Source organism: Salvia miltiorrhiza, chromosome 7 (genome assembly GCF_028751815.1).
Source record: "Salvia miltiorrhiza cultivar Shanhuang (shh) chromosome 7, IMPLAD_Smil_shh, whole genome shotgun sequence".
NCBI classification, from domain to species: domain Eukaryota; kingdom Viridiplantae; phylum Streptophyta; class Magnoliopsida; order Lamiales; family Lamiaceae; genus Salvia; species Salvia miltiorrhiza.
In genome coordinates this window covers 31218031-31239627 of record NC_080393.1, presented here as the reverse complement: position 1 = coordinate 31239627, position 21597 = coordinate 31218031, and the positions used below count along the sequence as shown (strand labels likewise).

Sequence of the window (21597 nt, the reverse complement as noted above, 5' to 3'; positions counted from 1 at the left end):
CCAGGTATTACATACCCTCCCCCTTAAAAAAAATTTTGTCCCAAAATTTGTACCTCAGGAAACAACTCTGGGTACTTCTCTTTCATGGTATACTCGGGTTCCCATGTCGCCTCTTCTTGACCATGATGTCTCCATAAGACCTTGACTATTGGTATCGATTTATTCCTTAGTATTTGAACCTTCCGATCTAAAATAGATTCGGGTCTTTCTTCATAACTCATATCTGGACTAAGGACAATGTCGTCTCTATGGATTACATGCTTTGGATCGTAAACATACTTCCTTAACTGCGACACGTGGAATACATTGTGCACATTTCCAAGGCTTGGCGGCAACGCCAACCTGTAGGCTACGGGACCTATTCGTTCTAGTATCTCATACGGTCCTATGAATCGTGGCTTAAGTTTACCCTTTACACCAAATCTAATGATTCCTCTCGATGGAGAAACCTTTAGAAAAACTTTCTCTCCATTCTCAAACTGTAGGTCCATTCGGTGTTTGTCAGCATATGACTTTTGTCTATCCTGGGCTTCCTTGATCCTTTGTCTAATTTGACGGACGATCTCAATCATCTCACCTACTGTGTCAGGCCCTAGAATTCTTCTCTCGCCCACTTCATCCCAGTAAAGTGGCGATCTACATTTCTTCCCATACAGGGCCTCATAAGGTGCCATAGCGATAGTGGCTTGATGACTGTTATTATATGCGAACTCGATGAGCGGTAAAACATGTTCCCAACTTTCACCCCGATCTAGCACGACCGTTCTTAACATATCTTCTAGTGTCTGAATTGTCCTTTCAGACTGACCATCTGTCTGTGGGTGAAAAGCGGTACTAAAATTTAGCCTCGTCCCCAATTCTTTCTGCAAGATTATCCAGAATCTAGATGTAAACTTGGAATCTCTGTCTGATGTAATTGTCCTTGGTACTCCGTGCAAACGTATAATCTCTTTGACATAAAGTTGGGCTAACTTATCTGATCCATGAGTGATTGGGATTGGTATAAAGTGTGCACATTTCGTAAGTCTGTCAACAATGACCCATATAGCTGTGTTACCTCGTTTTGATCTTGGTAGTCCTGTGACGAAGTCCATTGCAATATCATCCCATTTCCATTTTGGTATATCCAAAGGTTGTAACTCACCATAAGGTCTTTGGTGCAAAGCCTTCACTTGTTGACAAGCAAGACATCTTTCAACAAACGAGGCCACATCTCGTTTCATTCCTTCCCACCAGAAATTCTGTTTTAGGTCCTGATACATCTTAGTACTTCCTGGGTGGGCAGTGTAAGGAGTGTCATGAGCTTCGCTCATTATCTTATTCCTAAGTTCATCGTCATGTGGGATGCATATCCTCCCTTCAAAGAAGATAGCATTGTCTAATTCCTCATGGTAATTCTTGAGCTCTCATTTCCTTATCCTTCCTCGTAGCTTCTCCATCTTTTCGTCCTTCCTTTGTGCTTCTACCACCATCTTTCTTAAACTGGGTATTGTCGCAACAACACTCGCTATTGTACTAGGTGGTTTAATCACTTCTATCCTCATCTTGGCAAAGTTTTTAATGAGTTCATCTTCCCTCGTGAGAAGGTATCCTAACTTTGACGAGACCTTACGACTCAATGCATCGGCTACTACATTGGCCTTGCCTGGGTGGTAGTTTATACCACAATCATAATCCTTTACTAGTTCGAGCCATCTTCTTTGTCTCATGTTCAGATCCCTTTGCTCGAAAAAGTATTTCAGGCTTTTATGATCGGTGAATATCTCATACCTAACTCCGTATAGGTGATGTCTCCAGATTTTCAGTGCATGCACTACTGCAGCTAATTCTAAATCATGGGTTGGATAATTCAATTCATGTGGTCTAAGTTGTCGCGATGCATATGCTATCACCTTTCCCTCTTGCATTAACACACAACCTAGTCCATTTTTCGACGCATCCGTGTAGATCACATATTCCCTGTCTGGTTCTGGAACTGCTAGCACTGGTGCAGTAGTTAGCATGTCCTTGAGCTGCTGAAAACTCCTCTCGCACTCATCAGTCCAAGTATACTTGATTCCTTTCCTAAGTAACTGCGTCATCGGTCTTGCTATTTTTGAAAATCCTTCAATGAATCTTCGGTAGTAGCCAGCCAATCCTAAGAAACTTCTTATCTCATTTGGAGTTGTTGGTGACCTCCATCCTTGCACCGCTTCCACCTTAGCGGGGTCCACTTTGATTCCTTCTGATGACACGATGTGTCCCAAAAATATAACTTCTTTAAGCCAAAACTCACAATTGCTGAATTTAGCGTAAAGTCGTTCATCCCTTAGTGTTTGCAAGGTAGTCCTTAAGTGCTCTTGATGTTCCTCTTCGTTCTTGGAATAGATGAGGACGTCATCTATGAATACTAAGACAAACTTGTCTAAGTAAGGGTGGAATACTCTATTCATGAGGTCCATGAATACAGCTGGCGCATTTGTTAATCCGAAAGGCACAACTACAAACTCATAGTGGCCATATCTTGTTCGAAACGCCATCTTAGGTATACCTTCTTGTCTGGCCTTTAACTGGTGATACCCAGACCTTAAATTGATCTTTGAAAACACGCTCGTGCCTTTGAGTTGATCGAACAAATCGTCTATCCTTGGCAAAGGATATTTATTCTTGAGCGTTAGCTTATTCAGCTCTCTGTAATCGATGCACATTTTCAAAGTGCCGTCTTTCTTCTTGACAAACAAAACTGGCGCTGCCCATGGAGATACACTAGGTCTGATGAAACCTAGGTCCAATAATTCCTGTAATTGGATCTTTAGCTCTTCCAATTCCTTTGGAGCCATCCTGTAAGGTACCTTGGATACCGGTGTTGATCCTGGTTCCAAGTCAATGGTAAATTCCACTTTCCTATTTGGTGGTAGTCCTGGCAAGTTATCTGGAAAAACGTCATTGTATTCTCGTACAACTTCCACATCTTCGATTTCTCCTTCTGTTCCAGCTTCTCCGTTTAGGTACACAAGAAAAGCTCGGCAGTCTTTCTTGTTCATCATCTTTCGTGCTTGCAGGGCTGAAATGACTGGTATGTTCCTACCCATACTTATCCCGTGAAAACTCAAAGCGTCTTTCCCTGGATATTTAAATGAGATCTCTCGTTCCTTGCATAAAATCGTGGCATAGTTCTCCGTTAGCCAATCCATTCCTAGGATTAAGTCCACGTCCCACATTGGTATAACATGCAAGTTGTTCGCTATAACCTTAAGTGACCCTATGTTCAAATCTAAGTTCGGGCAAACGTGTGTAACTGTTGTCACCCCTCCTATTGGTGAAGAAATTCTCATATCCTGATTAGCTCTTTCCTGTTTGAGTTCTAGAGTGTCGATGCATGCACTTGCAATAAAAGAATGTGAAGCACCCGTGTCAAACAAAAGTACAACAGGTGTGTTGAGTAACATACCCATAGGGTTGGGAATCAGGTCGGGATCGGGTACCCTACCCGAAAAAATCGGGTACCCGACCCCGAAAATGCCAGAAAAACGCTACCCGACCCCGACCCCGAAAATTAATCGGGTACCCTAATACCCGACTCGGGTATTCGGGTACCCGAAATTACCCGGTCAAAATCGTGTTTTTCTGGTCAAAATGTGAAATCGGGTATTTCGGGTATTAGGGTACCCGAATTACCCGATTTGTGCTTAATCGGGTATTCGGGTACCCTAATACCCGAAATACCAAAAAATACCCGATTTTATTAAAAAAAAATGAAAATATAACCCCTATTTTCATGCTTTGCCCTATATAATCTTGTACATTTTCAATTCCCTGTTTTAACAAATAATATATAACATCAAAACCAAAATCAACAACCACAAATCTCAACTCCGAAGTCTAAAATTTTAAATGGAACGAACGTCTAGTACACATGTCTAATACACAAAGTCAAAGTCTAGTACACAAAGTCTCAAACAAATGTCAAAGACAAAGTCTAGTACACAACTAGATCACAAAATGATGTCCATAGCTACGAGCCTACGACTACGATGCACGAGTTCCACTTAGCTCCGTTTGACTCTGTGCCGGCCTCGAATCACCATGAGTATAGCTATGGAGCACTGTAAGAATTAAGAAATTGAAATTGAAGTAAAAATAAACCAAACAAAGTAATGTAATAAATAATAATATGCAGAAGTGAAATAATTAGAATATGTAATTACCCGATTCAAACTCCTGCTGTTGCTTTTCTTCTGAAACGCCTTCTTCATCTTTTTTATCAAAGCTGGTAGATCTTAACCAATCCTCAGCACAAATCAAGGCCTCAACCATTTCCGGCGCCAAAGAACTTCTATACGGTGATAGAACACGTCCTCCCATACTAAATGCACACTCTGAAGCAACACTAGATATGGGGACAGCTAAGATATCTCTGGCCATCTCAGCAAGTACAGGATACCGTGGAGTATTGGTCGACCACCACATCAAAATATCAAACTGGTCGACGTCATTCTTACCCATTTTGTGTTGCTTCTCAGTGAGGTAGATGGTGAGCTCGTTTGCATCAAGATCATCACAATCTTCTTCACTCTCTTGCAATGACACAAGGCTAAGTGCACTACGACGTTCCGACCTCCTCTCTCTAACTCCTGAAGATGTAGAAGCACTTGCTCGTGGTCGAGATGTGGGTGCCACCTGATGATATGCCTTATAAAGCTCAAATAAGGCCTTTAATAAGCTTGTCACCTCACTCACCAAATCAGCAGCACGTTCTTCATCATACACCGACTTGAAGCATTTCTCAACATGCTTCAACTTTTGCCTAGGGTCCAACACAACAGCAATATAAAGAAGCCTATTCATATTGGGATTTGATTCGACATCCTCCAACCAATATTTTCCAATCTTCGCCCTCATCTTGGTAGCCATCGAAGACACCTCAAGATCTTCACTCACCTGCAACTCAGCAATAAGATCAAATATATCACACATCTCAACAAAGAAGAGGTGTGAAGTGGCATATGAAGTCCCGGATGCAAGAAGAGTGAGGTCGTAGAATTTCTTGAGGTATTCTACGATCTTCTTAACATTCACCCAATCTGCCGCTTTAGGTGGTCCAATGGGCCCATTATCAAATTTTTTGTTCTTCAAGTCCTCTGTATAAGAAGAGAACATATTCCCACACACCCCGAACACATCCTCATACGGCTCAGCTGACTCTAACATAAGATATATTGAGTTCCACCATGTAGGGACATCCAAACACAATTGCTTCTTGGATTCAATCTTGACTAACTTTGCATAGTCATAAAACTTTGAAGCTCTTGCTGGGGAGGCCTTGATCTACTTCACTGCTTCTCTAACTCTGTGAACCGACAAACCAATCTCAAGTAAACCCTCCTTCACAACCAAGTTCAAGATGTGGGCTGCGCAACGCATATGGAGGTAACCTCCATCGAGAACTCTAGACTGCACCTCATCAAGATAATAGTTCACATATCTTACTGCCCCATCGTTTGCTGTTGCATTGTCTAGCGTGCAACAAAGCAATCTCTGCAAGCCCTAATCCTTCATCGACATCACAATAGCCTCACCAATATCAATGGCTTTGTGACTAACGATCTTGACAAATGTAATGATCTTCTTATGTAATCTCCAATCCTTACCAATGAAGTGTGCAGTAACACACATAAAATTGGTGTTGTTTATTGAAGTCCAGCTATCTGTGGTCAATGAGACCCTACCCATGCCCTTCTTGGTGAAGAAAGTCTTCAACCTATCTTTCCGCTCCAAGAAGATCTTCACACAGTCAGCTCTGATCGTTTGCCTTGTAGGAATTTGGAACATTGGGCAAGCAGCAGCAACAAATTTTTGGAAGCCCTCCTTTTCCACATGTGTGAATGGGAGCTCATCAAGGATAATCATCTCAGCCAAAGTGAGTCGAACAAACTTCTGATCAAACTTCCAAGCTGACAATGAGCTAGTTCCATCCGTGCTGGCAGGTGTGAAATGCAATACAGTTTGACCTTCCGTTGTATTTTTATGCTTTTTGGAGCACGAAATAGTGTGGTTCTTGAGGCCATTAGTCCCATTACGGTATGAATCGGCGCAAATTACAGCTCCACATGTCTTTCACTTCCCCTTGCGCGTCTTCTCCGGAGGATCACCTTCTTCAACCCACATAAGTGTGAAACCTTTCCAATGATTTGAGTGTGCACTTCCTTTTTTCCTTTTCTTTGATACACCACTTTGAGATCCGGTTTCTATTGTTGCTTCCCCGTCTTCGCCGATAGGAATATCCTCTAACCCATCATCATCCATATCATCATTCATATCAATAGCGTCTTCCTCAACACGATTACTATTGCGAGAAGATGCCATAACAATGTAGCAAACTACAAAATAAGTAAACACACTCATTTAGTCATTTAGAAACTGAATTCATAAAGAAAATTGTCATAATAGCTCAAACTAATTTAGAAACAATCAATCAAGCCAACTGAAATCAATCAAACCAATAATAGATATGATGAAATCAATCAAACCAATCAATACCAAATGAAATCTAAAGCCAACTGTACCAAATACCAATCAAACCAAGCAAAGCATATCCAATCTAAAGCCAACTGTAATTTAGAAACAATCAAACCAAGCAAAGCATATCCAATCTAAAACCAACTGTACCAACTACCAAATACCAATCAAACCAAGCAAAGCATATCAATACAACCCCAATATGGCAATATCGAAAGGAACCAATCAATGAATCAAACATTCAAACTCAATTGAATTCTGAACTGAACTTAAGTAAATATAGATATAGTGCACAAACATTCAAATTGAATTCTGAACTGAACCAATCAATGAATCAATATCAAACATTCAAACTCAACTGAATCAAACATTCTGAACTCAACTGAAATCTAAAGCCAACTGAATTCATAACACATTGAGTCATTTAAAAAAAAAGAAGAAGATTCAGAAGAAGAAGAAGAAGAATCGTACCTGGGGAGTGGGGACGGCTGACGGCGTCTGCTGGGAGCTCGGAGGCGGCGCGGTTGCTGGGACGATGGAGGCAACGCGACGGCGGCAGCTGCGTGGAAGTTGGAACACATTGAGTCATTTTTAAAAAAAAAGGAAGAAGAAGAAGAAGAAGAAGAATCGTACCTGGGGAGTGGGGACGGCTGGCGGTGTCTGCTGGGAGCTCGGAGGCGGCGCGGTTGCTGGAACGATGGCGGCAGGCTGGCAGCTGCGTCCTGCGTGGCTGGGAAGCGGGCGGAACTCGGACCTGGCGGCTGGCTGGGGACGACTTGCGGGAGGCCGCCGCTGGGTCATGGCAGCCGACAGGTGGCGGGTGGGACGACGGAGGCCGGCGCCGCACGAGGAGACTGGGGGAAATCGGCAGCAAGGAAAGTTTGGAACTTGGAAGTTTCAAGTTTGGAACAGAGGGAGGCGCCGCGGGCAGCAAGGAAAGGAGGGAAGGAACTAGGGTTGAGATGTGTTTTTGAAATTAATTAAATTAATTAAATAATTTAATATATAATTAATAAAAAAACCGGGTAATTCGGGTATACCCGATACCCGATTTTTTCCCCACCCTAATACCCGATCCCGAACCCGTACCCTAATTTATCGGGTATAGGGTACCCGATACCCGATTTTTTCGGGTCGGGTAATAGGGTACCCTATACCCGAACCCTATTTTCCCACCCCTACATACCCATACTTGCCAGGTTTCCTTGGTTGTTTCCCTGATTGTTCTTGTACAGGGCGTAGGCTCTAGCTTGAGGAGGTTGTGGTGGGCGAGGTGCAAGCTGATGTTGCTGTGGTGGATATGGCAGTTGCTGGCCCTGAATGGCTCTGAGTGGTTGGGCTTGGCCCAACTGATTCGGCCTTCCCATCCCCCCTGGTGCCTTGCCTTGACAACTCTTAGCAAAATGGCCCTTCTGACCACATTTAAAACAGGTATTACTGCCAGCCAGACATACACCATAATGTTGTTTGGAGCACTTTGGGCACACAGGTACCCTGAGTTGACCCTGGTTGTTTCCAACGGGTCCTGGGTGAGTCTGTTGTCCTTGTCCTTGCCCTTGTGGCACCATATTTCCCTGCCAAGGCCTCTTCTCATCCTGACTGTTATAGTAGCCTTTGTTGTTATTGTTGTTACCTTCCCATTTCCTCTTCCCTCGATCATTTGCTCCCTGAGCTTGAGTCTGAGCTGGGCGATCCTCGGGCATAGCTACCTCGACATCCAAAGCCCTGCTGAGCGCCTCAGAGTAAGTAAGATCACCGTGACTGGCGAGTGCCATTTTTATCTCGTGCCTAAGACCAGAACGAAACTTCTCCGACATCTTTTCATTAGTATCCACCTGTTGTGGAGCATAGCGGGACATGTCGCAGAACACACTATCATACTCTGTTACAGACATCTTGTTTTGCTTTAGGTTGTAGAATTCAGTTTCCTTTTTCTTGCGGTAGCTTTTTGGAATGTACTTGTCATATATTTTCGTCTTAAAGTCTTCCCAAGACAAATTTGCCAACTGTTGTGGAGTCATTGCCTTCCTTTTGGCCTCCCACCAAAAATCTGCAGACCCAGTCAGCTGGAACGCAACACATGACAAACGTTCGTGTGCATTACAATGGAGGAAATCGAAAATCCTCTCCATCGCCCTAATCCAAAGTTCAGCATCCACTAGACTCCCAACTCCATTAAATGAAGGCGGACTTTGTTTGAGGAAAAGTTCCTTAACCCTTCGTGGCAGTTCAATTTCTACATCTACTTGGTTTCTTGGGGCACGTCTAGGAGGCATTCTGTGATTCAAAGATAAAAGATCCTCAGCATATTCCTTTCCTCGATTCATAACATATTCCTCTTGATTCAAACATGGAAGCACCATAGTAAACAATCTAAGTCCTTACTACAGAAAACACTAGATAAACTCAACAATTGCATGGGCTCAATTCTTGAACGATATCAAGACAAAGTGTTGCAGAAAATTTTGTTTGAGATACTCAAATGAATAACAATCCATCCGGCTTTTTAACTAAAAGTTGAACACATGGGTTTAAAAACCCAACGACGTCTACCGAGATTTGAATCATGTGGACTGGCCAGGTCCAACATAATTACTTCCCAGTTACACGGGAAACATTATCCCGAACTTGGTAATTCTGGGTCTTCTAAACCCTCAAGATACAATAACAAAACTCATTGCATTGCTTTCAACTATGCACGTATCTTTCCAGTCTATTTCGAGTTTCAAAGAAACTATCATCTCCCGAAGGAAACCAAAACATTCGTGATGTTCAGTCATTTTCTTATTCGTCATTCTCAAGCATCTAGGTTATAGGGATACCCTATAAATCCATCAATCTATGTTCTTGCAAATGTGATCATGAAACTTATAATAATCTATATTCCTTGAAAAACGTATTCATGTCCATTCATTCCTCTAATCGTATCGACATAGTATGCACAAAATGTGTCATGCCAACGTAAAGCATTCAGCATTCATTCATAGCATATCATCACAATCATGTTCTTGCAACTGTTGAAAACCATAACACTATTAAAAGATTGAAACCATAGTTACCTTTTTCTTGATTGAGCGTGATGCAATTGAGCGTTGCGCGGTGTCATAAGATTCAATTAAGTCAAATGACTCGATCTAGACTTGGCTTTTGAAGGAAAATTCTTGGACCAGAGCAAACAACCTCGCTCTGATACCACTCTGTCACAGCCCGCAATCCCTAAGGATGGCTTAACCGGGGTTATGACTTGGGAATGGGATTAAGAAGCGGGGAAAGAAATGGGTATTTACTTAACAATCAAACATCTAACGAAAAGAGACATTTATTTATATAACACTAGGATCATAACTGATCACTTGGGTACATACAAGACGTTTGTTCGGGAAGGCCCGTCGAAGTGGATTACCCAACAAAAGAGTATCATTCTTGAAATAAAACATTAACATGATCAGAGTATCTTGCAGCGGAAAATACGTGTGAGTTATACATTTGAAGATGTATACTCAAGGTTACATTACTGTTCTATATCAAAAGAGTACATCCGCTCAACTCCACTCCATTCCATCACCCGCTCAACCTGCACATTAGGGAAAACAACATGCAGGGCTGAGTAAAAATACTCCGGAAACATAACATTTTATAGCATTTATTGAACTGCCAACAGTAACACACAGGGTTTTACTTGAAGGACCCGTGCTTACTAAACATTTTCTTTCGTTTCATAAAGTTGGATGCGCATCCCATTTTCAGTCTATATGATCCATATCTGTTCCTTTCACGCGCTGGGAAGGAGGCCTCCTTCCACAGATGCCAAGACCGGTCACAAGCGACACACAGTCTCTATGAGTGTACACGTTAACTCTTACTAGCAAACCTTCGTCTAGCGTAGGGTCCGAATTCGATTTCCTTTATAGTTGGTGAACCAACACAGATAGGATACATACATAAAACATAAATATTTTTGGCAGACAATCATTCATAAACATTTCCTTTCCTTTCATAAGAACCATTCATCAATTAATCATTTCCATAAACATTTCATTTCATAAGAACCATTCACCATTTGAAATAATACAACCATATCACTTAAGAATCGATGAGGAGAAGGGTCATATAAAGGAAACCTCATTTAACCTAAACTCACATAAGGAAATAAAACATAACACTTTAGATCCTAAGTCTTGCCAGCACTGACTTGGCAGCCAGGGCTGACAACTCGACATAGCTGGACATCTCATTCCAGCGCTGACTACTTGACATAGCTAGACTCTCATTCCAGCGCTGCCTACTTGACATAGCTGGACTCCCATTCCAGCGCTGCCTACTTGACATAGCTGGACTCCCATTCCAGCGCTGCCTACTTGACATAGTTGCACGCAACAGCCAGAGCTGACTTGCCAGCGCTGACTCAACAGCCAGAGCTGACTCGCCAGCGCTGACCCAACAGCCAGAGCTGACTTGCTAGCGCTGACTCAACAGCCAGAGCTGACTCGCCAGAGCTGACCCAACAGCCAGAGCTGACTTGCCAGCGCTGACTCAACAGCCAGAGCTGACTCGCCAGAGCTGACCCAACTGCCAGAGCTGACTTAACCTCCAGAGCTGACTTGCCAGCGCTGACTCGCCAGAGCTGACCCAACAGCCAGAGCTGACTTAACAGCCAGAGCTGACTTGCCAGCGCTGACTCAACAGCCAGAGCTGACTTGCCAGAGCTGACCCAACAGCCAGAGCTGACTTGCTAGCGCTGACTCAACAGCCAGAGCTGACTCGCCAGTGCTGACCCAACAGCCAGAGCTGACTTAACAGCCAAAGCTGACTTGCCAGCGCTGACTCAACAGCCAGAGCTGGAATTCACGCACCAACTCTAAAAGTTCAATACTCACCACTCAAATACGGGTATAAAATCCCACATCATCTAAACATAAACAAAAAGAACTTCTCATCTCTTATAAAATAACCAATCAAGGGAGTTAAACCATAATTACACAAACTTAAGCACTTAAACAAGTCATTAAAAGCCTGGGTATTACAACTTTTTAGTTTTATGTTTTGTTTGTCTATGCCCGGAGTTGGTGCCGGCAAGTACTTTATTTAATTTCTGCCAAGACAATTTCAATTCAAGTATGTTTATTTCCTTTACTTACTTTGCTTTTATTTTTATGTTTATGAGTAGCTAGGCTCTTATACCCGGTATGGGCTAGTTAAGGTTGATATGAGATAATAATAATTCGTGAGATCAAAACGGGCACAAGATTTGTGTAGTCATATTCCCGAAGCATTTGGCCTAATGCCAATACAACTTGGGCAAACCTGGTGCTTTATCCGGTCGGTACTATTCTGGGCACGACCAAGTTACAAGCAACAAGTGGACTAAAGTTAGGAGAAATCCGGCTCCACATAGTGCGGCAAATGTGGGAAAGGTGATCGTATGTCTTCGGACATGCTTATGGGTCAGTTGGGTCTGCCAGCCACATGAAAGGGCGCGGATGAGGATGGGGTAGGCTGCGCATGTGACGATTAAAAAAAGGGGCCCAGCCTATTGACGACTGTACATAACCAAAGATGTGAACGCACAATGAAAATCTTTGAACCTATGACCGAAAGAATTATCTCATATCACACCGAGACTATGCCCAGACTGGGTTCTTTTTATTACTGATTATTTTCTTGTGTCTTATTTTTTAGCATCTACATTCTACCCATAGATAGATTTCAATTCTGTTTTGGCCACAGATTGACGAGTGACATCTTTGTCCAGAGACGGGCAACCCCATGTAAAGCTTGTGACACGAGTACTGTGATACACCGATTCCCTGTGGATTCAACCCTATACTTGCCATTAAACTAACCTTAATTGCAGGGCATAGAAAAATACAAATATCATTTGCCCGAAGTCTCAACGATGAGCTTCGGCAAATTAGCGCCGTTGCTGGAGAATCAGCGATCTAGTATTTTAGTACTCTTTTATGTTTTGATTATGCCCTTGTATGTTCGTACCTAACCTTGCAGCTAAGAATGAAGATTTATGGTTTGATCCTGAGATCAGGCGAACGTAAGGTGCAGACTACGTGAGTTGCGTGGTCAGAGCAGAGGCAGAGGACGAAGAGGAGCAGCCCGTGCCCTGTTTGGACCAAGGCAAGTCGAGATGGCAGAAGAAAATAGAGGTGCGGAGCCACCCCCGAAGCAGACTTTAAGGGAAATGATGTTCCCTAACAACATGAGTTTGAGGCCGCTGGGCATAACTTTGCCCACAATCACTGAAAATTGGGAGTTACGATACTTCTTCATACAGATTCTGCCCAAGTTCAGTGATATGCCCGGAGAGGACCCTTAGAGGAATTTGCAGGACTTTGAGATGGTATGTGGTACAATAAGAGCAACTGGAGCTAAGGCAGAGTACATCCGCCTTATCTCGTTCCCATTCTCTCTACAAGATGGTGCGAGGGAGTGGTTGTACACTTTGCCCACATGGAGCGTTACTTCATGGCAAATGATGCAACATAAGTTTTTGGAGAAGTATTTTCCCGCCTCAAGGATCCAGAATGCGAGAAAAAGGATAAGCACCATACAGATGGGCATAGGAGAGTCCCTCTATGACTACTGGGGCAAATTTAAACAACTGCTGGCCAAATGCCCACAGCACCAGATATCTGACCAGGACCTCATCGAGTACTTTGTGAATGGGATGAGACCAAATGAGAGGCTGTTGGTCAATGCAGCATGTGGAGGATCGATACTCAACAAACTACCCAGTGAAGCTTTCAGGCTATTCGTGGAAATGGCGGAGGAATTCCGAGAAGATGGAACGGTTGTGCCCACAGGAAACACAATTGTGCCCTAGAACCAGAACAACTTAAAGGTGGATGAGTTGTGTGATGCAGTGAAACAAATGGTGGAGATGATGAAGCCCACAATCAAGAAGCCCGTCAAGGCATGTCAGTTATGCACTGACCCCAACCATATGACGGACCAATGCCCTGCCTTGTTCGAAGAAGAGCAAGTTAATGCCTTTGGGCATAACAACAATAATAGAGGAAACTATGGGCAGAAGCAGCGATATGACCAGAATGGTCAAGGATACCACCAACTATGGAGAAATCACGAGAACTTGCGGTACAGGGGTAATCACTACCTTGCCCCCAATCAACCTCTTAATCAACAACAGAATCAGCAGTAGAATCCGGGCAAAGCTCCTACGATGGAAGCCATGTTCGAATGCATGCAAGAGACCCAAAGAAGTGTGACCAAGATCCTACAAGATAACAAGAAGTTCAAGCTTGAGACCAGAGGAGCCATATATAATCTGAACACTCAAATGGCCCACATGCAGCAGAACTTTGCCCAGACGAACGTCAACAAGAACAACGGAGAGTTACCCCCACAGATCGTGGTACCTAACAACAAGGCACAAATGAATGCAGTCAACCTGAGGAGTGGCAAGACTTTGCCTGAAGTAGTGCATGTGCTCAAAGAAGGGTCTGAGTCCACAAACAATGTAGAGAAGGTGGACGAGGAGATAGAGATGGAGAAACCACCTGCCCCAGAACTGAAGAAGAATGAGGATTTTCCCAAAGCCGAAGAGAAATCCAAGGTAATCATCAAACCCCCTTTCCAGGCCGACTGGCCAAGAACCGTGAGGCAGAGGAAATGAGCAGCCTGCTCAAGATGTTCCAAAATGTGGAGGTCATTATCCCCTTACTCATAGCATTGCGCACTATGCCCAAATGTGCCAAATTTCTCAAGGAGATCTGTACCAAGAAGGTCATTGTACATAGACGATGCTAAGTTCCATGTGGGAGAGCAGGTGTCGGCAGTACTCAAGAGGGATATGCCAATAAAATGCAATGATCCGGGGATGTTCTACATACCATGCATCATTAGAGATACAAGGATCGAACAAGCTATGCTGGACCTAGGTGCATCGATCAATGTCATGCTTTTGACCATATACCAAGAGCTGAAGATAGTACCACTCAAACCCACACGAGTGGTGATCCAATTGGCAGACAAGTCAAGTGTGTACCCTGAGGGCATAGTGGAGGACGTTCTTGTCAAGGTCCAGGACCTTATCTTCCCAGCCGACTTCTATGTGCTCAACATGGGAGGTTCCAAGGCAAAACCAGCAGTGATGCTTCTGGGCAGACCATTCCTGAAGACAGCTCGAAACCAGATTGACTGTGCAACCGGGAAGCTAACGTGCTAATTCGATGGAGAGACTGGGATTTTCAATTTGTTCAAAGAAACTAAACATCCGACTGATATTGAAAGTGTGGAGTTCGTTGATATCATGGATCGAGTGGTGGACCATGTTGTGCCCTCTATGCACAGAAATGGAGAATATGACTTAGAGAATGAGATGGAAATAATGGAGGCTATGATCGAAGACTTGGAGCAGATAGAAGCTGAAGGTATGCAACTTCAAGTCCATCAACCTTTGGAGGTCACACCCTTAGGGGAGAAGGACATGCTGCTACCACCCCTGGTCAGAGCACCTAAGCTTGAGTTGAAGCCACTTCCCAATCACTTGAAGTACATCTATCTGGGGGAGAATCAGACTTTGCCCGTGATCATAAGTTCAGAGCTGAGCCCATAGCAGGAGGGGAAAGTCCAGCAGGTCATATGGAGGTATAAGGAAGCCATAAGATGGACCTTAGCTGATATCAAGGGTATAAGCCCTAATATTTGTTAACATCACATCCTACTGGAGGACGATGCCATGCAGGTCAAAGACCCCCAAAGGAAGCTCAACCCTGTGATGAAAGATGTGGTCAAGAAGGAGATATTTAAGCTACTAGAGTTGGGGATTATCTACCCCATATCGGACAGCCGTTGGGTGAGCCCAATAAATATGGTACCAAAGAAGTTCAGGATCCAAGTCATAGAGAATGAAAGGCAGGAGTTGGTCGCAACCAGGCTGCAAACCGGATGATGGGTGTGTATCGATTATCACAAGCTCAACAAGGTAACCCGCAAGGACCACTTTCCTTTGCCCTTCATTGATCAAATGTTGGAGAGATTGGCCGGGAACAAGTTCTTTTTGTTTCCTTGACGGATATTTGGGCTATATGCAAATATGGGTCACATTGGAGGACTAAGACAAGACCACCTTTACGTGCCCATTTGGCACGTTTGCTTATAGAATGATGCCATTTGGGCTATGCAATGCCCCGGGCACATTCCAGCGTTGCATGATGAGTATCTTCTCCGATCTTTTGGAGAGTTGCACAGAGGTGTTCATGGACGATTTCACAGTTTAGACAAGGATTTTGACTCATGTATTGACAACTTTGAATTAGTGTTGAAGCGTTGTGTGGAGAAGAGCCTTGTGCTCAACTATGAAAAATGCCATTTTATGGGGAAAGAGGGCATAGTCTTAGGACATGTCATATCAGAGTGTGGAATTGAGGTGGACAAGGCAAAAGTCGACATTATAGCCAAGCTACTCCCACGAACATTAGTTAAATAGTTGAGAGGATTCTTTGGCCACACTGGTTTCTATAGAAGATTCATTAGAGACTTTACCAAGATCGCTCAGCCTATGACCAGGCTATTGCAGAACGATGTGCCCTCGGACTTCAGTCTAGAGTGTCATGAGGCCTTCCCGACCTTGAAGCGGCATCTGACCACAACACCCATCATCCGACCATCAGAATGGGGGATGCCCTTTGAGCTCATGTGTGATACAAGCGGATATGTCGTTGGAGCTGTATTGGGGCAGAAGATTGGAAATGAGAGCTATGTGATATACTATGCCTCAAAGACTCTTAATGCTGCCCAAAGCAACTACACCAACCGAGAAGGAGCTTCTGGCCATAGTCTTTGCCTTTGAGAAGTTCAGGTCATATCTGTTCGGAAGCAAGACTGTGGTGTACACAGACCACACTGCCCTGAAGTACTTGATGGCGAAGAAATAGTCAAAGCTAAGGTTAATTCGATGGATCTTTTTATTGCATGAATTGGACATAGAAATCAAGGACAAGAGTGGTGCCCAGAATCGAGTGGCGGATCACCTATCCCGCATCCTTCTGGAAGAAGATGGTGTGCCCATAAACGATGTATTCCCAAATGAAAAGCTATGCCACATGGGGAAGGCTGTGACCTGAGAGCCATAGTACGCAGACATAGTTAACTACATGATCAAAGGATCACTACCTATGGGCTCAACAACAAACAAGAAGAATCGGATCAAGGCCGACAATAAGTCCTTCATATAGGATGATCCTTACCTATGGAAGATGTGCTCAGATAAAGTCATCTGAAGGTGTGTGGACGAGTTCGAGCAAGAGAGTATCATGTAGCATTGCCACACCAAGGAATATGGTGGCCACTTTGGGCATAGACGAACAACAAGGAAGATACTGGACTGTGGGTTCTATTAACCCACAATTTTCAAAGATTCTTTTGAGATGTGCCGAAGGTGTGAGGAATGTCAAAAAGAGGGCAATATTACCCGAAGAAACGAGATGCCTATGGTCCCTATCCTGTCGGTGGAGGTGTTCGACTTATGGGGTATGGACATCATGGGTCCTTTGCCCAATTCGAAAGGGAATCAATACATACTTCTGGCGGTGGACTATGTGTCCAAATGGGTAGAGGCAAACGCGACCAAGACCAATGATTCAAGGGTGGTGTCCAATTTCTTGAGATCTCACATATTCAGCCGCTACGGTGTGCCCAGAGCAATCATCAGCGATCAGGGCACACACTTCTGCAATGCCACAATCGAAGGGTTACTCAAGAAGTATGAAGTTCAACATAGGGTGTCCACATCTTACCACCTACAGGCGAATGGTCTAGCCGAGTTGTCCAATAAGATCATCAAGACCATTATAAGAAAGGTTGTGGGACTAAACGGAAAAGGATGGAGTGCCAGGCTAGACGATGCCCTGTGGGCATATCAAACAACTTTCAAACCCCATTTAGGATATCCCCATATCAGATGATATTTGGCAAGATGTGCCATCTACCTATTGAATCGGAGCACAAAGTTTTCTAGGCTGTGAGCAAATTGAATTTGGATTGGGACGAGGCCGGAAAGACCAGGAAGCTCAGCATTCAAGAACTTGAGGAGATTCGACTTAAGGCCTGGGGGAATTCACTAGGGAAGGGGGAGATCCCCCCACTGCTGCCACTCTAACCAACGAGGAACTATGCATTGGTGATACCACACCTACTAGTCCTACCAGGCCAGTAATTTCAGGGCTGAATGTCACTTCTATTGCACATGGATCAATCTCACAGGGAACAGGGCTGATAAATGTCACCATGACTGAGCAGATGCTATCTTTGCTGAATTACGCGTGCATGAGATAAATGATGGGAATCCCCTTCACTCTTCTGAATCTGGGCATGTCGGTAACTGCAGGACTGGGGATTACAGGGCTACCATAACAATCTCGTACCACTCCAGAGATTCTGCCAGCCGACAATCCTCCAGAGTGTTAAGTGTTGAGTGTGTTAAGCAATTCAATATCTTTTATTTCATATTTTGTATTTAGGATCCGTTACCTATGCGACTATTTCGAGTGTATTAATCAATTCAATATCGTTTATCTCTTTTTTTGCATTTATCATATTTTGTGATACACATAAATGGGTTGACTCGATTAACATAGAAATACATGTCAATCAACAATGGATTTTCTCACAACTTCAAACATTTGTTTAAAAAACTAATGATTTTTTTAATATTGATCATTTCAGTCACTTTCTTGAGTGCAATATTAGGTTCTTCCCGAGTTACATTTTTACCACGAGGCGTTTTTTTAAATATCATCATAGAGATAGAAATGTTGTGAAATAAAAGATAACACCGATGAATGTTAAAAATCCGGCGTGGATTCTAAATGTCCAACCTTTATTGATAAGAATTGAAGATCTTCATGTTTCACGAAATAAAAATACAGAATGAAAATAAAATATATTAATAAAAGTAGAAAATGATCTTATTAAAGAAAGCAAGTTTGAAAACTTAAATTGCTTGATAATGAAATTAATTGCAATAGATTTTTTTTTTGTACCTTCATATTCTGTACATTTACAATTAATTCTAACACTAATTGAGAAAGTGCTTAAGTAGAACTAAAGTAAGCATGTTCTTGGTAAATTGCGTGTTTGTTGACTTTGCTTGAAAAAATTGATTGTTACTATACCTGATTAAACGACACAACTAATCGAGTCAACATTAGGCATTTTCAATGAGACTTTTGTTATTCTTCCACAATCTGACCAGCTATATTTGTGTCTTTTGTAGTCATGACGTTAGTCTCTATCTCGTATGTACAATTATACATATGATCTGCGTGCAATTTATATTTACGGGCATAGTTGTGATAAACATGCATTTTTAACTCTTGGTGTGTCAATTTTGATGTTTAGTTATAAGGATTTTATGTGTTTGATGGTTTATTTGAGCTTATATTGGTTTATGGTCAAGAACTTGTCACTTTCTTGTTGTTTGAATGAATTTTCAGAAATAATGAAGCATAATTTGGAAGAATTAGCTGAAATACAAGTTGTAGTTTATCTCGAGTGGAGTTCGTGAGCCCAAACGGATCGTAAATCGGAGTTCGAATGAGGGATAACGAGCCAAAATAAAACCACTGCGAAAAGCTATCAGGAGTTATGTTTCGTCATGCGGGCACACCATGCGGCCGCGCGACGTGGCCGAGCGAGACGCCGTTTTTCTACCCAAATTTCTGGATTTTTACCTGTTTACGCGATTTTGGATATTTGTGAGAGCTACAAGACCTAGGGCATATAAATACTCCCCAGAAACATATTGAAGAGGCCTTTTATCACCTTTTGTCATATTTCTATCTTTTGGAGAAGCTTTGAGAGACGGAGAACGGAGCCAGAGCAAGAACTGAAGATTCTCGATTTCACTACGATTTTTATTGTTGAATGTTTTCCTGTTTTAATTGAGAATTTGATTCTAGTTCACATGTCTATGTGTGGCTAGAATTCATTTTCCCAGGATTTAGGGAGTAAACATGATTTGATTTTCTAACTGTTTGATTCAATCAATTGAGATTGTTATTCCTTTTTATATTTTTATTTATATTATTTGCTTTATTGATTGGCCACCAATTTAGTCTAATCATAGGTTTTAATTTCATATCGAGAGATGATAATTATTACGTGAACTAAGAACATAGAACACATTTATTTTAATTCTAAAGGGAGTTGATATTTGTGAGGGCATTAATCCTAGGAACTTTTAGGAGTTGAATGTTAGAAGTGTGATCCGGAGACGGTAGCCTTGCATGTAATCAACGGTTTGTATGCTATGAGAGTGGGTATAGACTAGTTTTGAGATTGCCTTAGGAATTACATTGATGATTGAATTGAACTTGTTAGTTATGACAATCTGTTGAAACCTTTGCCTTGGGAAAATCTTCTCGTATCTGTTTCTCCATATTTCTTAGTTTAATTTATTTCTTTACTGTGTTTTCTTTTATTTTGTTCTTTAAAACAAAAACTCTCAAATTCGTTTATCTAGATAGAGGAATAATAATCTACGATAGGCATTGATTTAAATTAGTCTCTGTGGATTCGACCTTGTTTGCCACTATACACAATTGCACTCATACACTTGTGGCGTGTTAATTAAATTAGGAAACAATTTTTTGGCGTCGTTGCCGGGGACTAGTTATTTATCAATACTATCCGTTGATTATTTGATACTACTCTGAATTTTTTTTTCTGTTTATGTAAATTATGTTCTTTGTTTTTCCTGTGGTCCTGATTTTTGACTTTGAAGTTTGCCAGGTAGTACTATGGCTACCGCAGAAGAAGTTCGTGCTCTAAAGGACCAACTGCAGCGTTTGATTGAGGCTCAAAAGAAGCCTTTGATCAATGAGGCGTTCACTCCACAATATCAGTATCACGAGCCTCCAAGAGTCAAAGCGAATAATTTCAAGCTTAAGACTGGTTTGATCACCATGGTGCAGCAAAACTAGTATGGAGAAAAAGCCGTGGAGGACCCTAATGCGCATCTGGCGCAATTCCGTGAGCTGTGCAGCACTGTCAAGATGAACGAAGTCCCTTGAAGTTAAAAATGGATATTCTCCAATTCCAATAGTTTGAAGGAGAGACACCGGCAGAACCTTGGGAGAGATATCAGGAGAAGCTCAGAAAGTGTCCGAGCCATGGATTCGATGAGGGCACGCAAGTAGTTATGTTCTATAATGCTTACAGTTGCAGGTGGATCCATACTCAAGAAGGAGAGTGTTGAAGCAATGGAGATTATCGAGAGCATGGCCACCACATGTTATCAATGGCCTTCTGAAAGAATCCAACTGAAGAAAGCTGCAGCCGTTTCCAGCTCTGACCCTTTGATTTTATTTTCTACTCAGATTGCGGAGCTGACTTCCAAGATAAATGTATTGACTACTACCAAGAGTGCACCAGCTGTGGAAGAACAGATGACGATGAATGATGCTAATTATCTCAATGGCAGAAACTATGAAAATAGCGGATACAATAGTGGACAGCAGTTTCAACAAGGAAGGCGCCCATATCCGAATCTGGCGTATGGAAACCCGAACAACGCGATTCAACCTCTACCAGGCTTCTCTGTTACTAATGGAGTCATAAATGAAGAGAAGAATCCAAATATGGAGGAGCTGATGATGAAGTTCATCTCCAAGGCGAATGAGAGGATGGAAATGATTGAGGCTACCACTGCTGCCTTGGAAACATAGATGAAGATGTTTGAGACTCAATTGGGTCAAATGGCCACCGCCATCAGCAAGCTTCAACAGTCGGGTAATTCCTCAAACAATGCCAAGGTGAATACAAAGGAGCAGTGCATGGTAATTGGGGTGAAGAGTGCAGTCGCATCAGAAAACAACCATGGATTTTGTGAGATGGCGGATGAGCCAAAACAAAGCTATGAGGGAAGCCGACGAGTTCCACCTCTATATCGTCCTCCCGGGTGGATGCCGTTTCCCCAGCATCATTATAAGATCATCGATTTACCGAGCGAGACTACACAAGAAGGGGCCAAGATGCCCGAGTATGAGAGTGCACTGCCGGTTGTGGAGGAAAAAGCTGAAGAGGTCACTGTTGAGGTTTTTGGCAAAAAGAAGGATGAGAAGAATA

At 42.7% G+C, this 21597-nt stretch overlaps 2 protein-coding genes across 2 annotated transcripts; one reads left to right on the top strand and one right to left on the bottom strand.

Annotated features, from left to right (window-relative positions):
- Positions 1-1386: 1386 nt before the first annotated feature.
- LOC130994086 (uncharacterized) lies at positions 1387-3434 on the bottom strand. The gene is made up of 2 exons (XM_057919120.1): positions 2832-3434; positions 1387-1482 (listed from the first exon to the last, which is right to left on the bottom strand). Exons 1-2 carry the CDS (start codon positions 3432-3434, stop codon positions 1387-1389), a joined length of 699 nt encoding a protein of 232 aa, XP_057775103.1.
- A 10256-nt stretch (positions 3435-13690) lies between these two features.
- On the top strand, positions 13691-14695 carry LOC130994085 (uncharacterized). Its single transcript, XM_057919119.1, has 2 exons — positions 13691-14083; positions 14198-14695. The coding sequence occupies exons 1-2, from the start codon at positions 13691-13693 to the stop codon at positions 14693-14695; spliced, it is 891 nt and encodes a 296-aa protein (XP_057775102.1).
- Positions 14696-21597: the final 6902 nt, after the last annotated feature.